We start from the raw sequence: 21375 nt of genomic DNA on the forward strand, positions 1-21375 counted from the left end.
CATTCATATAGAACTTTCAGATCTCCCCTACCCCAAAACAGTATAAAATAACATAATGCCTAGAAAATCTACAAAATAACAAGAGCCTTACTAGATACAGCAGGCAGTTATTTTCATTCATATGTTATAAAGTCAGACAGAGCAGTTAAGGCAGACAGAGCTTCGCCCAGAGTAACAAAGTCACCTTGGCCTTAGCACTGAAGAAGCCGGACCCCTGTCTAGTCATTTCCTCAACGTAGCTCAGCAAGAAATAAAATGAGCCACTAATAGTCTGGCATTTGCCACACATCTTGGGACGTGAATCCTATTTTTAAGGCACTTAGTGTCTATATTTTTAAAAGTCAGGATGGCTTTCTAAGTGAGCACAACAAAAGGTCCTAATGAAGGGGCCCTTCTTCTCTTAGGCAGTTGAGAAGCAACAGAATTATTTTTAAAGAGGAAAGAACTAGTCCATTGAATAGTCTTTGCTGAAAGTGAACTTTCAGCTCCAAACTACTTTTTTCTTTTTTAATCTGCCAAGGATGGGGGACCAAGATAAAGCTCACTCAGTGTTTTTAGCCACTGACACAGCACACAGCTGGGCTGCGAGGCTTCAGCAAGCAGGGGGGTTGCCCGTGGCCAAGTCTCAGAGTCCAAACGAGAGGGTGTAGGGGAAAAGGCAGAAAAAAGTGGAAAGAACTGATGCAGGAAAAAGAAAGGTAGGAATGAGAGAAAATCAGTGTGGGAGAGGAGTGAAGGAAGAGGTTCAGAGAGCAGAGGGAAGGGAGAGAACCAGCAAAAGCCAGTTTCGGTGCAAGCAGGCTGCTAACCCCTGGCAATACGACTCAGGGTAGGGCCTCTGTCGACAATGGGCACTTCCTCTGAGCCAGAGAGTGAGTTCACGTGGAAGCTTTCCACAAAGGCACATACCAGTTCTTGTTCCATTTATGCGCAAACTCCACAAGCAAGAGGAGCTGGATGACTATGAAGAGGAAGCCTCCGACGGCTCCCACATAGCGCCAGGCTGCAAAAGAAGACCGTTTGAACGGAGATGAGGTTACGGTCCCAAGTGTCTAACTCAAGACAGTAATGCCTATGGGTAATTCTTACCTCAGGCTCCCTGTACTGCTAACACACTGAACTCCCACACAACTGTACAAGGTGGGTACTACTATTATACCCGCTTTACAGATGATAAAAACAGAGTCTACATAAGCTGACCAGGTCCTGCAGCCAGTAAAGGATGTGGCTGGGATGTGAGCACAGGCAGTCTGGCACCACAGCATCCAAGCTTCACCTCCATGCTATAAATAAATGCCAGATACCTTAACAGATGTAGTTAATTCATAAAAGCAACAACAACCTCCCATTTAAAGTAAAATCACACGTTTCCAGAAACACCCAAGATTTGAATTTTACTGGGGAGAGAACCATGAAGGTTCAGTGAAGAAATGAGGTTCAAACTGGAGTTCTACCTCTGGCTCAGCCACAAAGCAGCTCAAACCTTGGATGAGCACCTCACATCTCTGGGTTATCTATAAAACAACTGAGCTGAGCTAGCGGACTAACTGTTAGGCCCCCTCCATTCTAAGTATATTATTCTAATATATACAAGGACCTCTGTGGGGACTAGAAAACTAGTTACAGGCATTTTAGGTTAAAAGACAACTGGGATACAACTTCCTTAAGGAATGCATAGAAGCAGTGTGACCCTAAGAAACTCGCTGGACCTGGCATGTGGCTCTTTGAGGACCTAAGCTCATTCATAGCGTGAATACTTTCACTATCTTGATTAGGAAAGTGAATCCATTACGTCTGAATAGTGCTTTGAAACTCTGAAACGCAGGCTTTATTTTTCCCCTCCCCAGCTCAAATAAAGAAAGGCCCCTAGTTTCACTTATGATTGAATGCTTCATATTAAATATTTCTGGTAGATTCCATCGATAAGGATATACAATTGAATTGAATATAACTGACTGAATAGAGTTAAATGTTACACAGTTTCACACCAGTCAGGTTTAGACACAGCCTAGAGGACCCCACTGTCTTAGACACAGCTACGTCTTAGACATAGCCTTTTTTAGCCCACTATCGCTGCAGCAGATTAAAAGCTGCTAAGAAGCCCTGGGTTTCTGTGTAGGGCAGAAAGAACAAGGTCTCCCTGCTCATGCTGCTGACATGCTAAACTAGTTTTCAAACAAGTTTTCCAAGTGCCTCATTTTCTCTTCAGGCCAATAACCTTTAACTTCAATTCTTCAGCCAGCAGAGTAACTAGAGGTTCTGTCACCAATCCGGGGAGGTGGGGGTGGGGTGGGGGGTGTTGGGGGGAGACAAGAAGTAGAGAGGGTGAATGAGTGTGGGCTGGTGAGGCAGGTGTTTTTTTTAAGCTACAAGAATGTTAGTGACCTAAACTATCAAAGGCACCCTGGACTATGCTTTGGAACAATTTTACAAAGTGGGTGAAAACACAATAAATAGATACCCCCAACTCTCCATTCGTACCATTCAGAAAGGTCTCCTGATCTGGAATGAAGAAGGCTCCTGAGCACATGGCCCCCAACAGCAGAAGTTTAAAGAACCAAAAGCTGGAGGGGAAAAAACAAAACAAAACAAAACAGGAAATGTATTCAAATGATATTCAAGGAAGGACAAAAGACCTCTTAGAAGGTAAGTGTGTCAACCCATGATTCTGTTCACTTCAAATGGAGGGGAAGAAATTAAGTGACTGGAGACTGCCTCCTCCCATAATTAGACAGACTCAATGTTTGGCCTCTGATTCTGCCAAACCCTTTTGTTGCAGGGTGGAAATGACCTGGGGGAAGGTCTTCGTATGAGAAATAAACTCTTATCTCCACTGCATTTCTCATTACGGCATCAGGTGTCACAAATAGGAATTCAGTTCGTAGTCCACTGTGCAGTGAAAAGTGTAATTTCCACCTTCTCTAGAATCATTGTCAACAATTTCAAGTAGAGGAAAGCAGTCAGAGGGTGTGACAAGTAGAAGACACCTTGGAATGCTGCTCTGAGTTCAAGGAAAGGAGAAACGATCCCTGTGAAGACTCACCCATTGTGAATGTAGGCTCTACAGCTTTTACTGTTGTTGATATTCAAGGTCAGGAGGCAGAAGATGAAGAAGAAACAGGCCATTCCAAAACAGACTCTGTATACTGCAGAATATCCCACCAGCTTCTCACAGGTGTCACCAGCTTTAATGCCTTTACAAATATCTTCAAAATAAGGGATCTGAAGAAAAAGAGAGAAAGTCTTTGTTAAAACTACATAAGGAAGAGTTGGTACGGTTCTTTCAACCTGCAAGTCAAAATCCAATGTGAAATATACCATGTACCAAGAGAAATTAAGACTGAGAAGAAAGTCTCTCTTCCAAAGACCTTTTCCTTAATTTTCTCTGAATCCTTTCGAGAGATACAGCGCTCATAACGTACCACTCACCCTTCACTTACCCCTAATGAATTCTGAAATCCAGCATCAGAAGTTTTAAAAGTTATGCTTATAATACACGGGTATTTTTTCTTAAAATGTGTAAATATAGAGATTAAGTGCACATATGCCTTTATTTATGCAGGATAAGCTCCTAACCTAGCAATGAAATCAATGGGTCAGGTAGTAGCTACATTTTAAAATTTCAAGCAACAAAGTCAAATCACTGTTTTCAAAGGCTGCATTTATATCCCACCAGCAATATTTGAGACTGCTCACATTCCCAGCCTGAGCACCACATTTAAGGGTTAAAAACCATGAAATTGTTTCAATGTCCATAGTCCTCATTACTAGTAAGGTTCACATCTTTTTTTAAATTTAATATATTGTTCTGTGAATTGGTGGTTAATAGGATTTTTACTTGATCCACTGGAGTTCTTTATTTATGGATCTTAATCTGATAAATGTCAACAATGGTTTCAGTTCAGTTCAGTCACTCAGTCATGTCAGACTCTTTGCGACCCCATGAATTGCAGCACGCCAGGCCTCCCTGGACGCCAGGCGTCCATCACCAACTCCCGGAGTTCACTCAGACTCGCGTCCATCGAGTCCGTGATGCCATCCAGCCATTTCATCCTCGGTCGTCCCCTTTTCCTCCTGCCCCCAATCCCTCCTAGCATCAGAGTCTTTTCCAATGAGTCAACTCTTCGCATGAGGTGGCCAGAGTACTGGAGCTTCAGCTTTAGCATCATTCCTTCCAAACAAATCCTAGGGCTGATCTCCTTCAGAATGGACTGCTTGGATCTCCTTGCAGTCCAAGGGACTCTCAAGAGTCTTCTCCAACACCGCAGTTCAAAAGCATCAATTCTTTGGCGCTCAGCCTTCTTCACAGTCCAACTCTCACATCCATACATGACTACTGGGAAAACCATAGCCTTGACTAGACGGACCTTAGTCGGCAAAGTAATGTCTCTGCTTTTGAATATGTTTGAAGGTGAAGTCACTCAGTCGTGTCCAACTCTTTGCAACCCCATGGACTGTAGCCCACCAGGCTCCTCAGTCCATGGAATTTTCCAGGCAAGGGTACTGGAGTGGGTTGCCATTTTTATTCCAGTATAATTAGAAGGTTTTAATATAAAACCCACTTACATTATCAGAATAATTAAAAACTTACATTATGAGAACAAGCAGCACATTTCTATTAATGTCAGAAAATAAAGATTTACTGTTAAAAAAAAAGAAAAATCTGCTTCTTACCAACATCAAAGGTGAACACTCTTCAGAACAGAAAATAAGTTGAAAAATCACATTTAGCCTTTACTCACAAAACAAAAACTAAAACCAGGGAGAGAAAGGACAAAACACTAAAGGTAGAGCTGAAGCATGATAATTTCGTTTATTCTACAGAAAAGATCCTAAACGACGAGGTTATTAAAATTTCCATCCGAGACCTAAGAGCCCACAAGTCACCTAGCACAGCCAAAAAATAAAAATTAAAAAAGTTTTAAAATAAAAGATTTCCATAAACAGAAGGAAGACTAAATGCAATTGAAGTTCATCTTCCTCCCTGAGGATTCTCTCCCTCAGAAAAGATCTGCAATCATTACTATACCTGGATCTCAAATATGATTTTTTTTTAAATGAGTGTCTCAGGCAAAAATGCATTGCTACTGAGATCCCATTATAATAGTTCCACTTTCATGCATAGCTATAAAATATTTCATAAAGAAATACCAAACATTTTGTGGTCAGCAAGTTCCTACAACTCCAATTTTTTTAGATCACAGCAAGATGTAAATGCACAAAGAGAGATATTACTATTATTTTTTGACCAAGCCAGGTAAAACACAGATTGTCTAGTTAAATTTAAATGTTGTATAAATAACAACTAATTTTTAATATAACAATATTTTGGGATACACTTAGACTAAATATGGAATGGGGCATACTTATACTAAAAAAGTATTCCTTGCCAAGAGATAAAGCTCAAAAGAAGGCATGATCTTGGTGAGAAGGGCCGGGTATATGCCACGCCAAGAAGACTGGCTCCCACACTGTAAGGAAGGGGAAACAGCTATTTAAGCCGGAATGCCTTTGGCTGCAAAGTGAAGAACATGTGAGAAAAGGGACAAGTTTGAGGCAGGAGGATTAGAAGGCCACTGAATTAACAGTCCAGGTAACAGTTGAAGAAAGGAAACTAGTAGCAGAAAAAAATACAAAGTCTATGGGTAGAAGTCATAGTTGGCAGGACTGAAGGATAGGGAGAGGGTTCTTATCTGCCTTTTTAAAGTATTTAGGGTGGAGGGGGAGTAGGGTTAAAGGGAAAAAGGAAAGTGAAGTTGCTCAGTCGTGTCCAACTCTTTGCCACCCCATGGACTGCAGCCTCCCAGGCTCCTCTGTCTGATTTTCCGGGCAAGAGTACTGGAGTGGGTAGCCTATCCCTTCTCCAGGGAATCTTCCTGACTCAGGAATTGAACCCAGGTCTTCTCATTCCAGGTGAACGCTTTACCCTCTAAGCCACCAGGGAAGCCCTAGGAACTGAAAAGAGCTCTGGGAGTTTGTTTTTAACATATAGGGTTGGAAGCACCCTGGAGCATTCCAGTGAGAAGGTGAGTCTGGAAACTGCTTGAAAACAGTGATTAAGATACAGGATGCACCCCCACCAGGTCATGAGAGACCTTAGCAAGGGCTTTCTGAAGGAGTCTGAATTTTCAGCTGTTTCACAGTGAGTGAGCAAATTCACACGGTTAAAATCTTCATCTACTGAAGTCATGGGGGACCCCATACAAGTGAATGTTTCAGAGTCTGTAGCAGGAAACAAAAGCTGCACCCTATGAGCGGTACTGGTAATAAGGAGGTTCAGTTCAGTTGCTCAGTCATATCCGACTCTTTGTGACCTCATGAACCACAGCACGCCAGACCCCTGTCCATCAAGTGGGCCTTAGGAAGCATCACTATGAACAAAGCTAGTGGAGGTGATTGAATTCCAGTTGAGCTATTTCAAACCCTGAAAGATGACGCTGTGAAAGTGCTGCACTCAATATGCCAGCAAATTTGGAAAACTCAGCAGTGGCCACAAGACTAGAAAAGGTCAGTTTTCATTCCAGTCCCAAAGAAAGGTAATGCCAAAGAATGCTCAAACTACCGCACAATTGCACTCACCTCACACAATAGTAAAGTTATAGGGAGGTAATGTTGCTTTAAATTTGTAAAAGGAGGCACCATGCCTCCACCTTATTTGTTTTATTCATAAGGGATTTACTGCTCTGTAATATTCATTCAGCTCTTCCCCTACCTTCTCTGTTCCCCCTATCAGCAAAGCTAATCCCTTTCGCACAGCGCCGCCACACTCCTGCCATAACATGCATGTCAATTCAGTTCAGTCGCTCAGTCGTGTCCGACTCTGCGACCCCATGAACCACAGCACACCAGGCCTCCCTGTCCATCACCAACTCCCGGAGTTTACCCAAACTCATGTACATTGAGTTGGTGATGCCATCCAACCATCTCATCCTCTGTCGTCCCCTTCTCCTCCTGCCCTCAATCTTTCCCAGCATCAGGGTCTTTTCAGATGAGTCAGCCCTTCGCATCAGGTGGCCAAAGTATTGGAGTTTCAGCTTCAACATCAGCCCTTCCAATGAACACCCAGGACTGATCTCCCTTAGGATGGATTGGTTGGATCTCCTTGCAGTCCAGGGGACTCTCAAGAGTCTTCTCTAACACCATAGCTCAAAAGCATCAATTCTTCGGCACTTTATAGTCCAACTCTCACATCCATACATGACTACTGGAAAAACCACAGCCTTGACTAGACAGACCTTTGTTGACAAAGTAATGTCTTTGCTTTTTAATATTCTGTCTAGGCTGGTCATAACTTTCCATCCAAGGAGTAAATGTCTCTTAATTTCATGGCTGCAGTCACCACCTGCAGTGATTTGGGAGTCAGCATCCCTTTAATTTACCCAGCCCATCTTTCCCAGTCAGATTCTTCTCCAGCTCCCTACCCACATCCAAGTCTCTCTTCTCAGATCAGTTCAAGAAGAATGCTCCTGCCAGCAGGCATGGGTACCCACCCTGTCATCCCCCACAAACTCCCCTCCCCCAAACCCTTACTTACTGTGCCTGGGGCCCTTAGGCTGATCAAAGGGTGAGTATGTGGCACTGTATATCTCATCCACAATAAAGTGGGCAAACAACCCCCTGCTCTAAATACCAAGACCTGCCTTATGCTCTGTGGGTGACTCAAGTCGTCTAGCTTTCAGCATGTGGTGAATATTTTTGGGTAAAGAACCTCCGAGTAGAACAAGCTGGCAGGATTTAGCAACGAGAATTTGCTCTGATTAAATATTTGCTGTTCCGAGCTCCATCCCAGTTTTAGAAAAAGAAAACATACATCACACACAGATTCCACACTGTGGGCTGGAGGGGGCGGGCCTGCTAAGGATGTTGCCTCTTCTGTCTGGCTCTGGGCATCCAGGGACACTGCATCTGTGTTGGTTCTGCACAGACCCAAGGGCAAGGAGTTTCCTCCCAACCACTGAGCAACCAAACTCAAAGTCACAAAGTATCAGTGAGAATAAAGAGCTCATGCGGACTTCCAACCCTAACTCCACTAATAACTTGGGAAAATTACACACGCTAGCTGAGCCTCAGTTTCCCTATCTGTACAATGAAATAATACTGCCTTCCACCTCATGAAGCTGCTCTGAGAATTAAATCAGTGAATCCTTGTAAAAAGGGCTCATCACAGTTCTTGATCCATAGTAGCCATTAAGCAAACGTATTTAATTCTAAAGTTATTATTTAAAAAAAAAAAACTTTCAGGGGAGGGAGTCAGGCACATTACATGAACCCCTGATTGGCTGATGCATTCTGATTTAAACAAGAGGGGAGATGAACATCTTAGAACTCAGTAGACACTCTATTCACTTTACCAAAGGATTCATACTGAAAGATACAGTTGAACTTCTGTATAACTGCCAGTTCTGCATCTATGGATTTGACTAACCACAAAAAAAAATTAAAAAAAAATTTTTCCCCAGAAACTTTCAAAAAACAAAACTTGAATTTGCCATGTACCTGGAACTATTTACATAATATTAGATATTTTAAGCAATTTAATTAAGTATTTAATTAGATATTTTAAATCAATCTAGCAATGATTTAAAGTATATAAGAGGATGTGCCTAAGTTATACGCAAGTCCGTTTTATATAAGGGACTTGAGCATCAGTGGATTCTGATATCCAAGAGGGTCCTGGAACCAACCCCCAAAGGATACCAAGGAACAATTGTACTGGCAACTTTCAATAAGATGAACCTTTCCCTGGCACATCTATATAGGCATACCTCAGAGATACTGTGGGTTTGGTTCCAGATCAACGCAATCAAGCAAAGGGCACAGTAAAGCAAGCCACATGAATTTTTTGGTTTTCCAGGGCACATAACAGTTTAAGTTTACACTATACTGCCGTCTATTAAGTGTGCAATAGCATTATGTGATTTTTTTTTAAAAAAAAGCATTGTTTAAAAATTTAATAACATAAGATTTTAAAATATTTTATTGCTAAAGAACACCAATCATCTAAGCCTTTGCTGAGTCATGGCAGTAACATCAAAGATCACTGAACATGCAACAACAGTAACGAAAAAGTTTGAAATACTGCAAGAATTATCCAAGTGCGACACAGAATGAGCAAATGCTGTTCAGAAAATGGCACACTGATTCACTTGCTCGAGGCAGGGTTCCCACAAACCTTCAGTTTGTAAGTAAAGCACAACAAAACAAGGTATGCCTGTATAAGAACTGAGTTCTAAAAACAGTACTCACTACCTGTCTTTCAGAGACCTAGTCACCACTCAAAAGAAAATATATCTGAACTTCCAAATCAGGGAAGACATTTCAAAACATCAGCACAAGTATTAAGCCTAGAGATGTTTGCTAGAAAATCCCCATGGCTTGTCTGTTGAGGGGAGATGCTGGCTATGCCCTTAAAACAATTTGAATCTTGGGCAAATAAATGTGAAGAAATAATGGCAGGGTTAGAAAGGCCTATAGGTCTAGTTGGCCAGGGGCCCACATGATATAAACTTGGAAATAAAGAATAGAATTTGGGAGTGGTTCTTACAGAAATGAAGAGGAAAAGGAGCATCATGTCCCCATAACATTATTTTAGAGAGATGAGTAAACGGCACATTAGCAAAGCTAATGAGTCTTCAGTTCAGTTCAGTCGCTCAGTCGTATCCGACTCTTTGCAACCCCATGAATTGCAGCACGCCAGGCCTCCCTGTCCATCACCAACTCCCGGAGTTCACTCAGATTCACGTTCATCGAGTCAGTGATGCCAACCAGCCATCTCATCCTCTGTCGTCCCCTTCTCCTCCTGCCCCCAATCCCTCCCAGCATCAAAGTCTTTTCCAATGAGTCAACTCTTTGCATGAGGTGGCCAAAGTACTGGAGTTTCAACTTTAGCATCATTCCTTCCAAAGAAATCGCAGGGCTGATCTCCTTCAGAATGGAGTCTTACCTTCCATTATATCAAATTTTTAGGACACTGAATGAAACCAAGCTGCAAAGAAAGCTTGGGGAGAGCTGAGCAGGAGAGCTATCACAGAACCTAGAAGAACTAGATCTACAGGTTCTGTTTCATATCTTACTTGAAATAAACTTCAGAACCAAGACTCTCTTCCCTTTCTGACATTCCAATTATTCGTAAACTTTTAAAGACAGTTTAGTTTTCTCTGTGGAAAAATTCCAGTCTCCATGACAGTGGACCCACCCATGTCTGTTACCCACCCATGAACAGGAGTTGCAAAACAGGGAAGGCTAAAATCAGCTTCCATCCTCCCCTTGACGGCTTCTAGCAATCAAGAGTCATTTCTCTGTAAATTATTACCTTTGAGGCCCTTTCGGGATTGTGGGGGCTATTTTTAAAAACAGTAACCACCAGGGACTTCCCTGGTGGTCCAGTGGTTAAGACTCTGCACTTCTAAGGTAGGAGGCACAGGTTCCATCCCTGGTCAGGGAACCAAGATCATCGCACGTGCAACGCAGCGCAGCCAAACAAAAAGAGTAACCACCAGTACTCACATCTCTCTTGTTCAGATTTCTAAATATTTTTAAGAGAAAAGTTTACAATGTGTTATTATTAAAAGTCATATGTGGGTGCTCAGTTGCTCAGTCCTGTCTGACTCTTTGTACCTTCATGGACTGTAGCCTGCCAGGCTCCTCTGCCCATGGATTTCCCAGGCAACAATACTGGAGTGGGTTGCTATTTCCTACTCCAGGGGATCTTCTTGACCCAGGGATCAAACCTGTGTCTCTTGCATCTCTTGCATTGGCAGGCAGATTGTTTACCACTGAGCCACCTGGGATGCCCATTAAAAGTTATAAGGGGAACTAAAATTCCACTGAGCCTGGTTTTACTTGACCCAGTCACCTCTGCAGTCAGGAACTTAATGTCTCCAATAGTAACTCCCCAGAATCTCAGAAGCATGCAAGACAGAGACGATGCTAGAGTTCACAGCTCCCCCTCCACCATGAGCCTTTCAGGATCAAACCGCCACAACTATGATTAGATAGTTAGAAAACAACTCCAATCACAAACTTCAAATAATAAGCTTTCAATTGAAACAAGACAGCTTGCAGAGAACTGACTAATAATGATGACATGAGGGGCTCTTCCTCAGAAGGGAAACAGGGGGCAGCTACCGTCAATCTGCTCAGGGAATTAGGATTTATGAAGGCAGAATGTACAAAGAACCACTCCACTTCCTAACCTTGAAGGAGGGATAAGAGTTAATCCCAGCGAAAACTCATATAAAGCTTCAATGAGGCAACAGCAGTGGGGCTTGGGGCCACGGAATACCTAGGTCCTATGTGCTGACTGGTGCGGCCTATGAGGGAAGGCAGAGGGACCAAAGACCAAGATTCCCCATTTCTAGTTTGGCGGCGGGTTGGATGGTGGGCCAGCAGTGGATAGGAAGCACCGGAGAGGGGCGGTTTCAGGGTGCAGGGGCAGTAATTCCCTTAAGTATAGGCTTCCAGAATCACGGAGGAATATGGGCAGATGGCGAGAGAGCAGGACTACAGAAGAGGACTGGTAGGGCCAGAAGAGATGGCAAAGGAGGCACTCAATGGAATAAGTAAATTTACCAGGAGAGGAACCCAGGTGGAGGAGCGAGGGATGAAGGAGACACAGCTGGGAACAGCCCAGAGAGCTGAGAAATGCAAACATTCAGGGACTGGGAAGAAGGGGTAAAAAAAAAAAAGAAAAAAAAAAAACCAAGAAAGAAACTGAAAAGACACAGAGCCAGAGAGAAGCTGAGCCAGCAGAGTGTGTCAAATACCACCAGCTGATGAGACGCCAGAAGTAACATTGGATTTGGCAACAAAGAGTCATTTGGGGAAGTAATCAGAATATTCTCCAGAGCAGAGACTGAAGGCTGAGGAGAGGAGACAGTCCAGGGGGCTGGATACTGGGCAGGAAGTGACCCCAACAGGCCTTTCACCCCTGCTTTCAAGAAATCTAACTGCAAACCTAAAAGTACATCATTCTAAAATATATTTATTTACCAATATACAAGCAATCTGGAGAAGAGAATGCCAACCCACTCCAGTATTCCTGCCTGGAGAATCCCCTCGACAGAGGAGCTTGGCGGGTTATAGTCCACAGAGGTGCAAAGAGTCAGATACAACTGAGCAAGTGAACATACATATAAGCAACACATATTTACATCCTTGTTGCCGAGGAAAATGTAAATTACAACAGATACAGGTAACTGAGTCTCCCTAACCATCATGACTCCAACTCTAACCTGACTGCTTCCAGAGGGAACCCGTCACACTTCCTTGTAGGCCCTTTGCTCTGTTACTCCCCACTCATTATGTCCCACAGATTGTTGCATGCTCAACACATAAATCTATTTGCAACATTTTAAACTGCTACGTAAAGAAAGCTGCTGCTGCTGCTGCTAAGTCGCTTCAGTCGCGTCCGACTCTGTGCGACCCCATAGACGGCAGTCCACCAGGCTCCACCATCCCTGGGATTCTCCAGGCAAGAACACTGCAGTGGGTTGCCATTTCCTTCTCCAATGCATGAAAGTGAAAAGTGAAAGTGAGGTTGCTCAGTCGTGTCCGACCCTCAGCGACCCCATGGACTGCAGCCTACCAGGCTCCTCCGTCCATGGGATTTTCCAGGCAAGAGTACTGGAGTGGGGTGCCATTGCTGAACACTGAAGAACTGATGCTTTTGAACTGTGGTGTTGGAGAAGACTCTTGAGAGTCCCTTGGACTGCAAGGAGATCCAACCAGTCCATCCTAAAGATCAGTCCTGGGTGTTCATTGGAAGGACTGATGTTGAAGCTGAAGCTCCAATACTTCGACCACCTCATGCAAAGAGCTGACTCATTGGAACAGACCCTGATGCTGGGAAAGATTGAGGGCAGGAGGAGAAGGGGACGACAGAGGATGAGATGGCTGGATGGCATCACTGACTCAATGGAGATGGCTCCAGAAGTTGGTGATGGACAGGGAGGCCCGGCGTGCTGCGGTTCATGGGGTTGCAAAGAGTTGGACACGACTGAGCGACTGAACTGACTGAAACTACTATACAGAAGTCCACAGCCCAGACCCACGGTAATTTAGTCTCTGTGACCCTAGTGGCAGCCATTCACACTGTCTCTGAGTTTTCACCCTTAGGAACAAGGTATAATTGATAGTGCCCGTATGGTGGGTATCTGCACATGTAGAGGCACTAAGGAGGACTGACATCCAGAAGATAAATGCTGGATCAGGAAGGTGGTTAAATTTTAATAGACACTGACAAACTCTTCCCAGGGAGGGTTGAAAACTCTAGGGTAACAGGGAGAGCAGACAAGACGAACAGAGGAGCCAACAGAGCCCCCCACCCCGTCTCAGAGCTAGGAAAGCCTCTGCTGCTCCCACAGGGTCAGCTTCTCAGTAAGCACTGCCCCCCAAAATCAAGAGGAAAAGAGTGGACCAGGGCCCTGAGTCCAGACAGCAAATCCATACCTAAGCCCAGAGATAAGACTGCAGCTGTGGAGGCACAGACTTTGTTTTAGATGGAAGACACAGTTACTGACCCACACTCTCTCCCGCAGGATGCAGGGTCTGATAGAGGAGTCTGTGCCCCCTGAGAGGAGCAAAGCCCACTGACAGTTCTCTCTTGAACACTCAGATGCTGGGGTTTCTTTGAAAAGGACCAAGTGTCTAAACAGGCAGGGCTTTCTAGTCAGACCGCTTATCAGTGGGGAGATGTGCTTATGGTGTAAGTGAGCAGCACCAAATCAGCTAACTTCCCATTGAATGTGTGAACAGGAAGAGCCTGGTGATCTGAATATGCAAATCCAACCACGCTCATGGCTGTTTTCTGTAAATAGCCACTGAAAGTCCAATGAAATGGGAGTTTACAGGTGTATTCCTCATGCACACTATATGGTATGCAAATATACCTAGATATCACAGCACAGGGCTTGGTCATTCTCATTCATATCTACTATGTACAGGTATGCTTCTAGGTTATGGAGATTCAAGCAGCAAATAAAACAGATTAAAAATCTAAGCTAGGGCTTCCCTGGTGGTCTAGGGGTTAAGAATTTGCCTGCCAGCGCAGGGTACACAGGTTTGGTCCGGCAGTATCTCACATGCCACGGAGCAACGTGCACCCCAACTATTGGGCCAGCACTCTAGAGTCCAGGCTCTGCAAGAAAAGCCACTGCAATGAGCAGCCCGCGCACTGTAACGAGAGAGTAGCCCTTGCTCTCCGCAACTGGAGAAAGCCCGAGCAGAGCACCAAAGACCCGGCACAGCCAAAAATAAATAAATGAATAAAGAAATATATAAAAAAAATCCAAGCTAACAAGGAGCTAACTTTCTAAAGAAATGCTAACCATGTGAGCTCTACTTTACGGGTATTTCAGGCATTTTCATGGTTCAGTTTTGACTACCCACATTAGTTAGTCCATCCTAAAGGAAATCGACCCTGAATATTCACTGGAAGGACTGAGACTGAAGCTGAAGCTCCAATCCTTCGGCCATCTGATGTGAAGAGCCTACTCACTAGAAAAGACTCTGATGTTGGGAAAGATTGGAGGCAGGAGGAGAAGGGGGCGACAGAGGATGAGATGATTGTGTTGCAGGAAGGAGGACCCCTTCCAGGGCCAGAAACCGGGCTCTTCTCTAACACTCGGAAATGAATTGTCCGAGGAGACACATGTGCTGACAAAGCAAGAGACTTTATTGGGAAAAAGCACCCGGGTGGAGAGCAGTAGGGTAAGGGAACCCAGGAGAACTACTCTGCTGCATGGCTCGCAGTCTTGGGTTTTATGGTGATGGGATTAGCTTCCGGGTGGTCTTTTGGCCAATCATTCTAATTCAGAGTCTTTCCTGGTGGCGCACGCATCGCTCAGCCAAGATGGATGCTAGCGAGAGGATTCTGGGAAGTGGACGGACACGCAGTGTCTCCTTTAGACCTTTCCCGAACCCTTCCGGTTGGTGGTGGCTTATTAGTTCTGTATTCCTTATCAGGATCTCCTGTCATAAAACAACTCATGCAAATGGTTACTATGGTACCTGGCCAGGGTGGGCGGTTTCAATCAGTGTGCTTCCCCTAACAGTTGGATGGTATCCCCGACTCGAAAGACATCAGTTTGAGCAAACTCTGGGAGATAGTGAAGAACAGGGAAGCCTGGAGTGCTGCAGTTCATGGGGTCACAAAGAATTAGACATGACTTAGCAACTGAACAATGATGACAATCCATGATTTTGCCTTAGGTAGGCACAGAAACCTAACGTTCCCCAAAAGATGGAACTCTACTGTGAAATGAAATATTCCCCACTCTACACTCAAGTCTCTTTCAAATGCAAATATCTGAGCCTGAAACAAAGCCAGCTGTTTGGAAGCCATCCGCTACTTCCTCCCCATTAGAGCTGAGGAGCCGGTGGAATGTGAGAGGTGGCCTCATCGGACGCCCCTTACAGTAAACGGGAGTAGGAAGTGAACAATAAAGAAAGCAGGTCTGGCCCCAGATTGTTAGAGGCATATGAAAGAAATGATTTCAGCAAACCCAGAGACTTGCATTTTCCCATACGTAAAAGATGGCTGAATCTCTTCACATGACAGATTTGGCTTTTCTTAAGTGTGTGCTTGCTCCATTCCTTCAGTCCTCCTTGCGACTGAAGAGTCCTCTTCAGTCCTCTACCATGGACTAGCCCCCCAGGCTCCTCTGTCCATGGGATTCTCCAGGCAAGAATACTGCAGTGGGTTGTCATTTCCTTCTCCAGGGGATCTTTCTGACCCAGGAATTGAACCCCCATCTCCTGAGTCTGTATTGCAGGATTATTTATCCACTGAGCCACCTAAAAGTGTGAAAGTCGCTCAGTTGTGTCTGACTCTTTGCGACCCCAGGGACTATACAGTCCACGGAATTCTCCAGGCCAGAATACTGGAGTGGGTAGCGTTTCCCTTCTCCAGGGGATCTTCCCAACTCAGGGATGGAACCCAGGTCTCCTGCATTGCAGGCGGATTCTTTACCAACTGAGCCACAGAGTAGTCTTTCAATATTCAGACTACCTGCCTCCTTGCTGCAAACTTATACATAGCCTAGGTCCTCCTCCGCCTCCTCAGAGTCAGCTCTCTCAGGATTGGCTGAGATGCTGTCTCCTGGGCTCGAGTCCTAACATTCCCACTGAATGAAACCTAACACTCAAAGTTTGCACCTGTTTTTCCGGTCAACACTACCAAACCTACACCCTCCAGATTCTGAGAGCCCCTGGTCACTTGTTCCCCAATTCTAGGGCTAAGACCCCAGCCACACACACAGTTCGGTTTCTAGCCCACCATCCTTCTCATTTTACACTGGACCAGGAATTGGGGGCCCCCAGGAGAAGAACTGGGGTACCCACATACTCATTTTCTCCACCCCTACTTCCTCCCAATCACCAAAATGCTTGGATTGGCTACACAGAAAGAAGGGCTGATATTATTATTTTTAACCTGTGAATGATTTACCATGTATCTCAAAAGGCCAGGATGAGTAAATCCGTCACGAGTAAAAACATCATGCTGTTCAATGTGTCTCACTAAACTTATTGCTGTGCTGTTCTTGTCTAGTCAACCCAGAACATGGCTCATACAGCCTGGTATCTGCAACTTAATCAGGAGCTCCAGGACCCTCAGCACAAAGTTTAGCCCATTCAGGCTTCTGCTTTAGGGAAAGGGGAGAACAATTGCGTAGGACACCAACTGGGCCACTGAGGTCAACCATGGGCCAGCACAGCAAAGGAAAGCCTGTGGGTCAGAACCAGCCAGCTCCTGTTTATGTAAATAAAGTTTTATTGGAACACAGCCATGCTCATTTGTTGGTATTTTGTTTCAGCCGCAGAGTTGAGTAGTTGCTAAGGACCACAGGGCCTTCATAGCTGAAATGTTTACTAGCTGGCTCTTTACAGAAAAGGTTTGCCCAGCCCAGGACCAGGAAGTAGAGCTGAGGAGCTGTGCTAACTGCTGAAGTGTAAATTAGCATCTCAAAGGCAAATGACAACTTACTCTACAGATCAACAGTCAAAGGAACAGCAGACAGGCAATCAGCTCAACTGGTCGTGATCAATTGGCTGTGGTCCTCCCCTGAGTGTCCTGCCTTCTCCAGAGCATGCCCTGATGCCCCCCAAATGGAACCTGGTGCTTTAAGTGAATTAAATTGTTCATCTGCCATATGTTATTTTCAGGGCTACAGCTTAAGGGTTTAATTTGTCTGTCTACAAAAAAAAAAAAAAAAAGATTTGTGGAAGGGGTGGTGGAGGACATGTCTTTGAGTTCAGCACTTTTTTTCTGTGGGTCAGAAGCCCACATAGTAGGAAAAAAAAAAAACAAACCCTCACATCTGTTATACAAACACGGCTTGTGGAACCAAAAATAAAACCCACACTGATGAAAGCCGGCGTGTTGCAAGATATAATTTTAGACTTAATTTTAAGACTGTAGAAACAGCCTCACTAAAATTTAAAAACCACAACCTTGCTTCCCCCCTCCCCCCCCCGAAGCCCCAACCCTCCCAGCAAATACCTAACCCCTCTTTGTGATTAAGCTCAACCCTGCTTTAGAGGGCAAAACACTCTAAGCCCTTTTACAAACCTCCCACCTCAACTGGACTTCCAGTTCCCCCACATAAGGATAGGGAGAAAGCATTCCTGAGTTCTGATGTGACCCCAGAGGTCAACAGAAGGGAGCACTAAGCTGACACCACCATCTCTGATAATCACTAATGGAATTCAGATATTTTTAACTTTCAAACACAACCACGTGCACATGTGGCCTGATGCTAGGGGCGCCTTCCTCACACACAGAAAGTACATAAGGAGGCCCAGTTCTCACGCCCGCATCCCATGCACCTGGCATACTGCTTGGCACTCACACAGGCAGGAAAGAAGGGAGGAAGGAATCAGTTACGTGACTTAAAAGATTTTTTTTTAAAACAAGAACTCAGATTACAGTTTAACCAAGTAACAGGATCAGTCTTTTAAACCCTTATCAAGTATCAAGACTCAACTATTCACAAAATGTCTGTCTGCTGCTCACCGCCGCAATCTGAGGCTACTGTTTAATGTTGTGCCATTTGTCTGTGCCTCTGGCCCTGTCACAGCAGAGCTGTTTCCAGCCATAAGACCATGTCTGTCCCATTTATCTGTAGACAGCATCAAGGCCTCTGCAGATCGTTGCTTAACGGACACTTTTGATGATGACAGAAAAACGGGGTTAGGAAAATTTCAGTTCTCACATCTCATTGTCCCTCGCCCACAGTGAGGTGCATCCTGAAACGGAGATCCTACTAACATCCGATGCTCCCCAAAAGCTTCTGGATAATAGATCTTCCAGACAAAGGACAATAACTATTGTTTCTTGTTTTCTGGCTCCTGGAGAGCTCATTATTACTGGACAAGGGTCAAACCTCTTTGTCTTTGGTTCAGACTCAAAAAGGCTCTCAGCAGGGTTTCACATTAGTTCAGATCGTTGCCTGCAGAACCAATCTGCTTCCCACCATCATTTCCCCACATTCACTAAGTACTGAAGGCTGGGGCCTGAGCCACGAAAGAAGCGACGGATGGGGGGCCACAGGAATGGTCTTCTTTGGGTGGTGTTACGTCTGGATGCAATGCAGACCTAAGATAGAACTGTTTGGAAACACATGTCCCCAGAGTCAGCCAACTGAGAGTGGAGGGGACCCAGAAGATTTAAAAGATGGAATCTCACTGCCAGCACACCCCTGGCTAACTGATCAGGCCACAGTAAGAATTCCCCCTCTGCATTCTACAGAGAACTTGAAGTTCAATGGCCCAGACCAACCTTTTAACCTCAGAAACACGCTGGCTGATCTGCTGGAGACATATAAGGAACAATAGCAGTACAATGAACTCAGCAGGTGTTCAGAAGGAGGACTTCTGAAAAGCATTCTATCTCAGCTGAATTTAAAAAAATAAAAATAAAAAACTCCAGAATCAGATAACTAGGTCAGCAATTTTGGGGGTGGGGGGTGGGCCAGGGGGTACTAAGTCAACACTTGTTCTAACACAAAACAGAAAATACCAGCTGAGACTATAGAGTTCCGCTCCCTAGAACTTGAATACACTACAGCAATACCTGTTGCAAGGTCTCAGGTACAAGGGTCTAACATTCAACCAGTAAAGACCAAAATCAAAGCGAGAGCCAGACTCCCCAGCTTGAGTGTGAATACCTGTCATTCTGTGCTGTGACAAATTACATGGTGTTTGTGACCAAAGCAGAGGATTTTTCACCGCTGCTGTTTACTTTGAAAAGATGGTCACACCAAACACGACTTGAAGGCAGGTTCTATTTCACAGGCAAAGCCACCGCATAAGTAAACAGTAGATCTGTGGTGGCCCCTATTTTCTACTTCAGACTAACTGTCGTCCCTGGAGCCCAGCTTCTGGTTCTCACGGGGGAAGGAGGCTGGTGGGGAAGGAAAGCTAAGGAAGCTGCCGAGGCCCGTGTTTTCCAGAGGAGATGCTTCTCCCTCACCGTAAGTCCAGAAGGAAGGTCAGGAATTGTGAGGAAGGGTGCTTGCTAAGGCTTCTCCTGCTGCTTCTCAGCAACAGCCAGACCCGGCTGAACAGGCCAGAGAGGCGCCCCCAGCGGGGGCCCAGCAGCCCTGGGTCCTCGTCCAGCGCTACCTGGTGTCACGCCTTGGACAAGCCACCTCACTGCCCTGGGCCACCCCTCTCATCTGTCAAAAGAGGAGACTGGTGAGGATTATAATGAAGACTCTGACACTGTGAAACAATGTTTTACTCAAATCATACTGTCAAAAGAGGGCAATATGTTCTGCGTCGCATGTAACACCACGTAGTATCTGCTGTCTCTTCACTGGGGAGAAGACTTAAATAGAAGCTGCATCCTTCCCCCCCGCCCCCCGCCCCCGCCATCTATTATCTTTTTAACTAGATTCTTTAACTAGTAATTTTATTTCCTTTTTTTTTTTTTTATCCCCTGTGACTAGCAAGGGACTGGGAACAGGAGGGCTTTCCCCAAAACAATACTATCCCTAATGCTTTCATATTCCTAATAATACAGGTTAAACATAAAAAGTAGAACAGCTCATTACTGAATTTCAGCATCTCTAACGTAGTGGATCAAAGCTCTGTCAACTCTAGGAACCACCAAAGCTGGCTAAACGTCACTGAACTGACCACAGGTGTGCTCAGGAGAGCATTCTGAAATCCAAGTTTTTCTCTGAGGCAAGTAGCTTCTGCGTTCCTCTACAGCCTGTGGGGACTCTGGAATTTGAACATGGAGTACCATCTGGGAGAAATACAAGTTCCAACAACATCCTCAGGTCACCCATGGGGATAGTTATCTAGAGAAAGAAGTCTGAGGGAAGTGAACATGCGAAGCCGGGGACAGGAGGGCAATCCAAGTCTCAATAAGAGAACTGGAATGAGCCATCAGGAAGCCTGGCGGGCTGAAGCAGGACTGTCCAACAGCAGACTGGAAACCCAACACTTCATGACCTTTGTGGGGAAGTATGTGGTCAGCACTGGACCTGGAAAAGGTGGGGAGGATGACCTGTCAGGATCCCGGGCCTGTCCTGAGAAAAGCCTGCCTCAACCAGCTGACCTGTCGGGATGTGAACAATCAAAGGCAGAAATGAAAGTGCTGCTTCAGGGAAGGGATCAGGCCAGGATGTGACCTCTTCACTGCCTGCGGGGTGGGGGGAATCTCCAGATATGGATGTGGCTTGGAACAAGCCTGGCTATAAATAGTAGTTCTTTATTTCATTTTCATCCATCTACTTCCAAATAATCTTATGCTAATACAGCTAATATACATGAATTTCCTATTAACACATCTTCTTCTAATGCACAGTGAAAATGACTGGGAAATACAGGCCAAAGGTAATTTATATATCACCTCTAGGGGATATGTTGAGAGAGACTAGATTTTCTGAATAAATAGAGAAAAATCCTTTAAGCCCATCCTGCTACCTCCATTCCAAGGGCCTAAATCCATAGCTGGCAGCCTCAACATCCATCCCTGTTCCCCTTCCCTTGCAAATTTGGACTTCATAATAACTGTAGAAATCGTGATTAGAACATATACTTGAAATTTGTTTAAGGTGGGGGAGGTGGTGACGGTAACCTGGGAGTGTAACTGAAAAGGGGGCCAGATTCAGATCCCATCACTGTCCCACTTCCACCCCACACTGGTCCTGAGATTGAGCAGTCTACTGAACCAAAGTGACTAGGACAATTTCTAAATGGCTCCTTGGATAAAAAACTCCAGATTCCAGCAAGCCAAGGGCAGACCAGCCACGGCAGGAAGGGGCTTCTCGGGTCCAGCCTGGGCCTGTGTGCACAGATCCGCACAGACCACTGAGCACACTCAGCAACCTCTCTCCTCATCAGGCTGGGCAACGAGCCTGGGCT

General features: G+C 45.0%; 1 protein-coding gene across 5 annotated transcripts in view; it reads right to left on the reverse strand.

Annotated features, from left to right (window-relative positions):
• The window catches only part of SERINC5 (serine incorporator 5), a 107141-nt gene that overhangs the window by 28658 nt on the left and 57108 nt on the right, over window positions 1–21375 (reverse strand). For all 5 annotated transcript variants that reach the window (XM_060418823.1, XM_042252036.2, XM_042252037.2 and 2 more), the window contains exons 3-5: window positions 3044–3222; window positions 2482–2564; window positions 910–1003 (exon numbers count right to left, since the gene is read on the reverse strand). In XM_060418823.1, the coding sequence (XP_060274806.1) occupies window positions 910–1003; window positions 2482–2564; window positions 3044–3222 (356 nt within the window). The remainder of the gene's footprint in view (window positions 1–909; window positions 1004–2481; window positions 2565–3043; window positions 3223–21375) is intronic.

The sequence above is a fragment of the Ovis aries genome, chromosome 7 (assembly GCF_016772045.2).
Source record: "Ovis aries strain OAR_USU_Benz2616 breed Rambouillet chromosome 7, ARS-UI_Ramb_v3.0, whole genome shotgun sequence".
Taxonomy (NCBI): domain Eukaryota; kingdom Metazoa; phylum Chordata; class Mammalia; order Artiodactyla; family Bovidae; genus Ovis; species Ovis aries.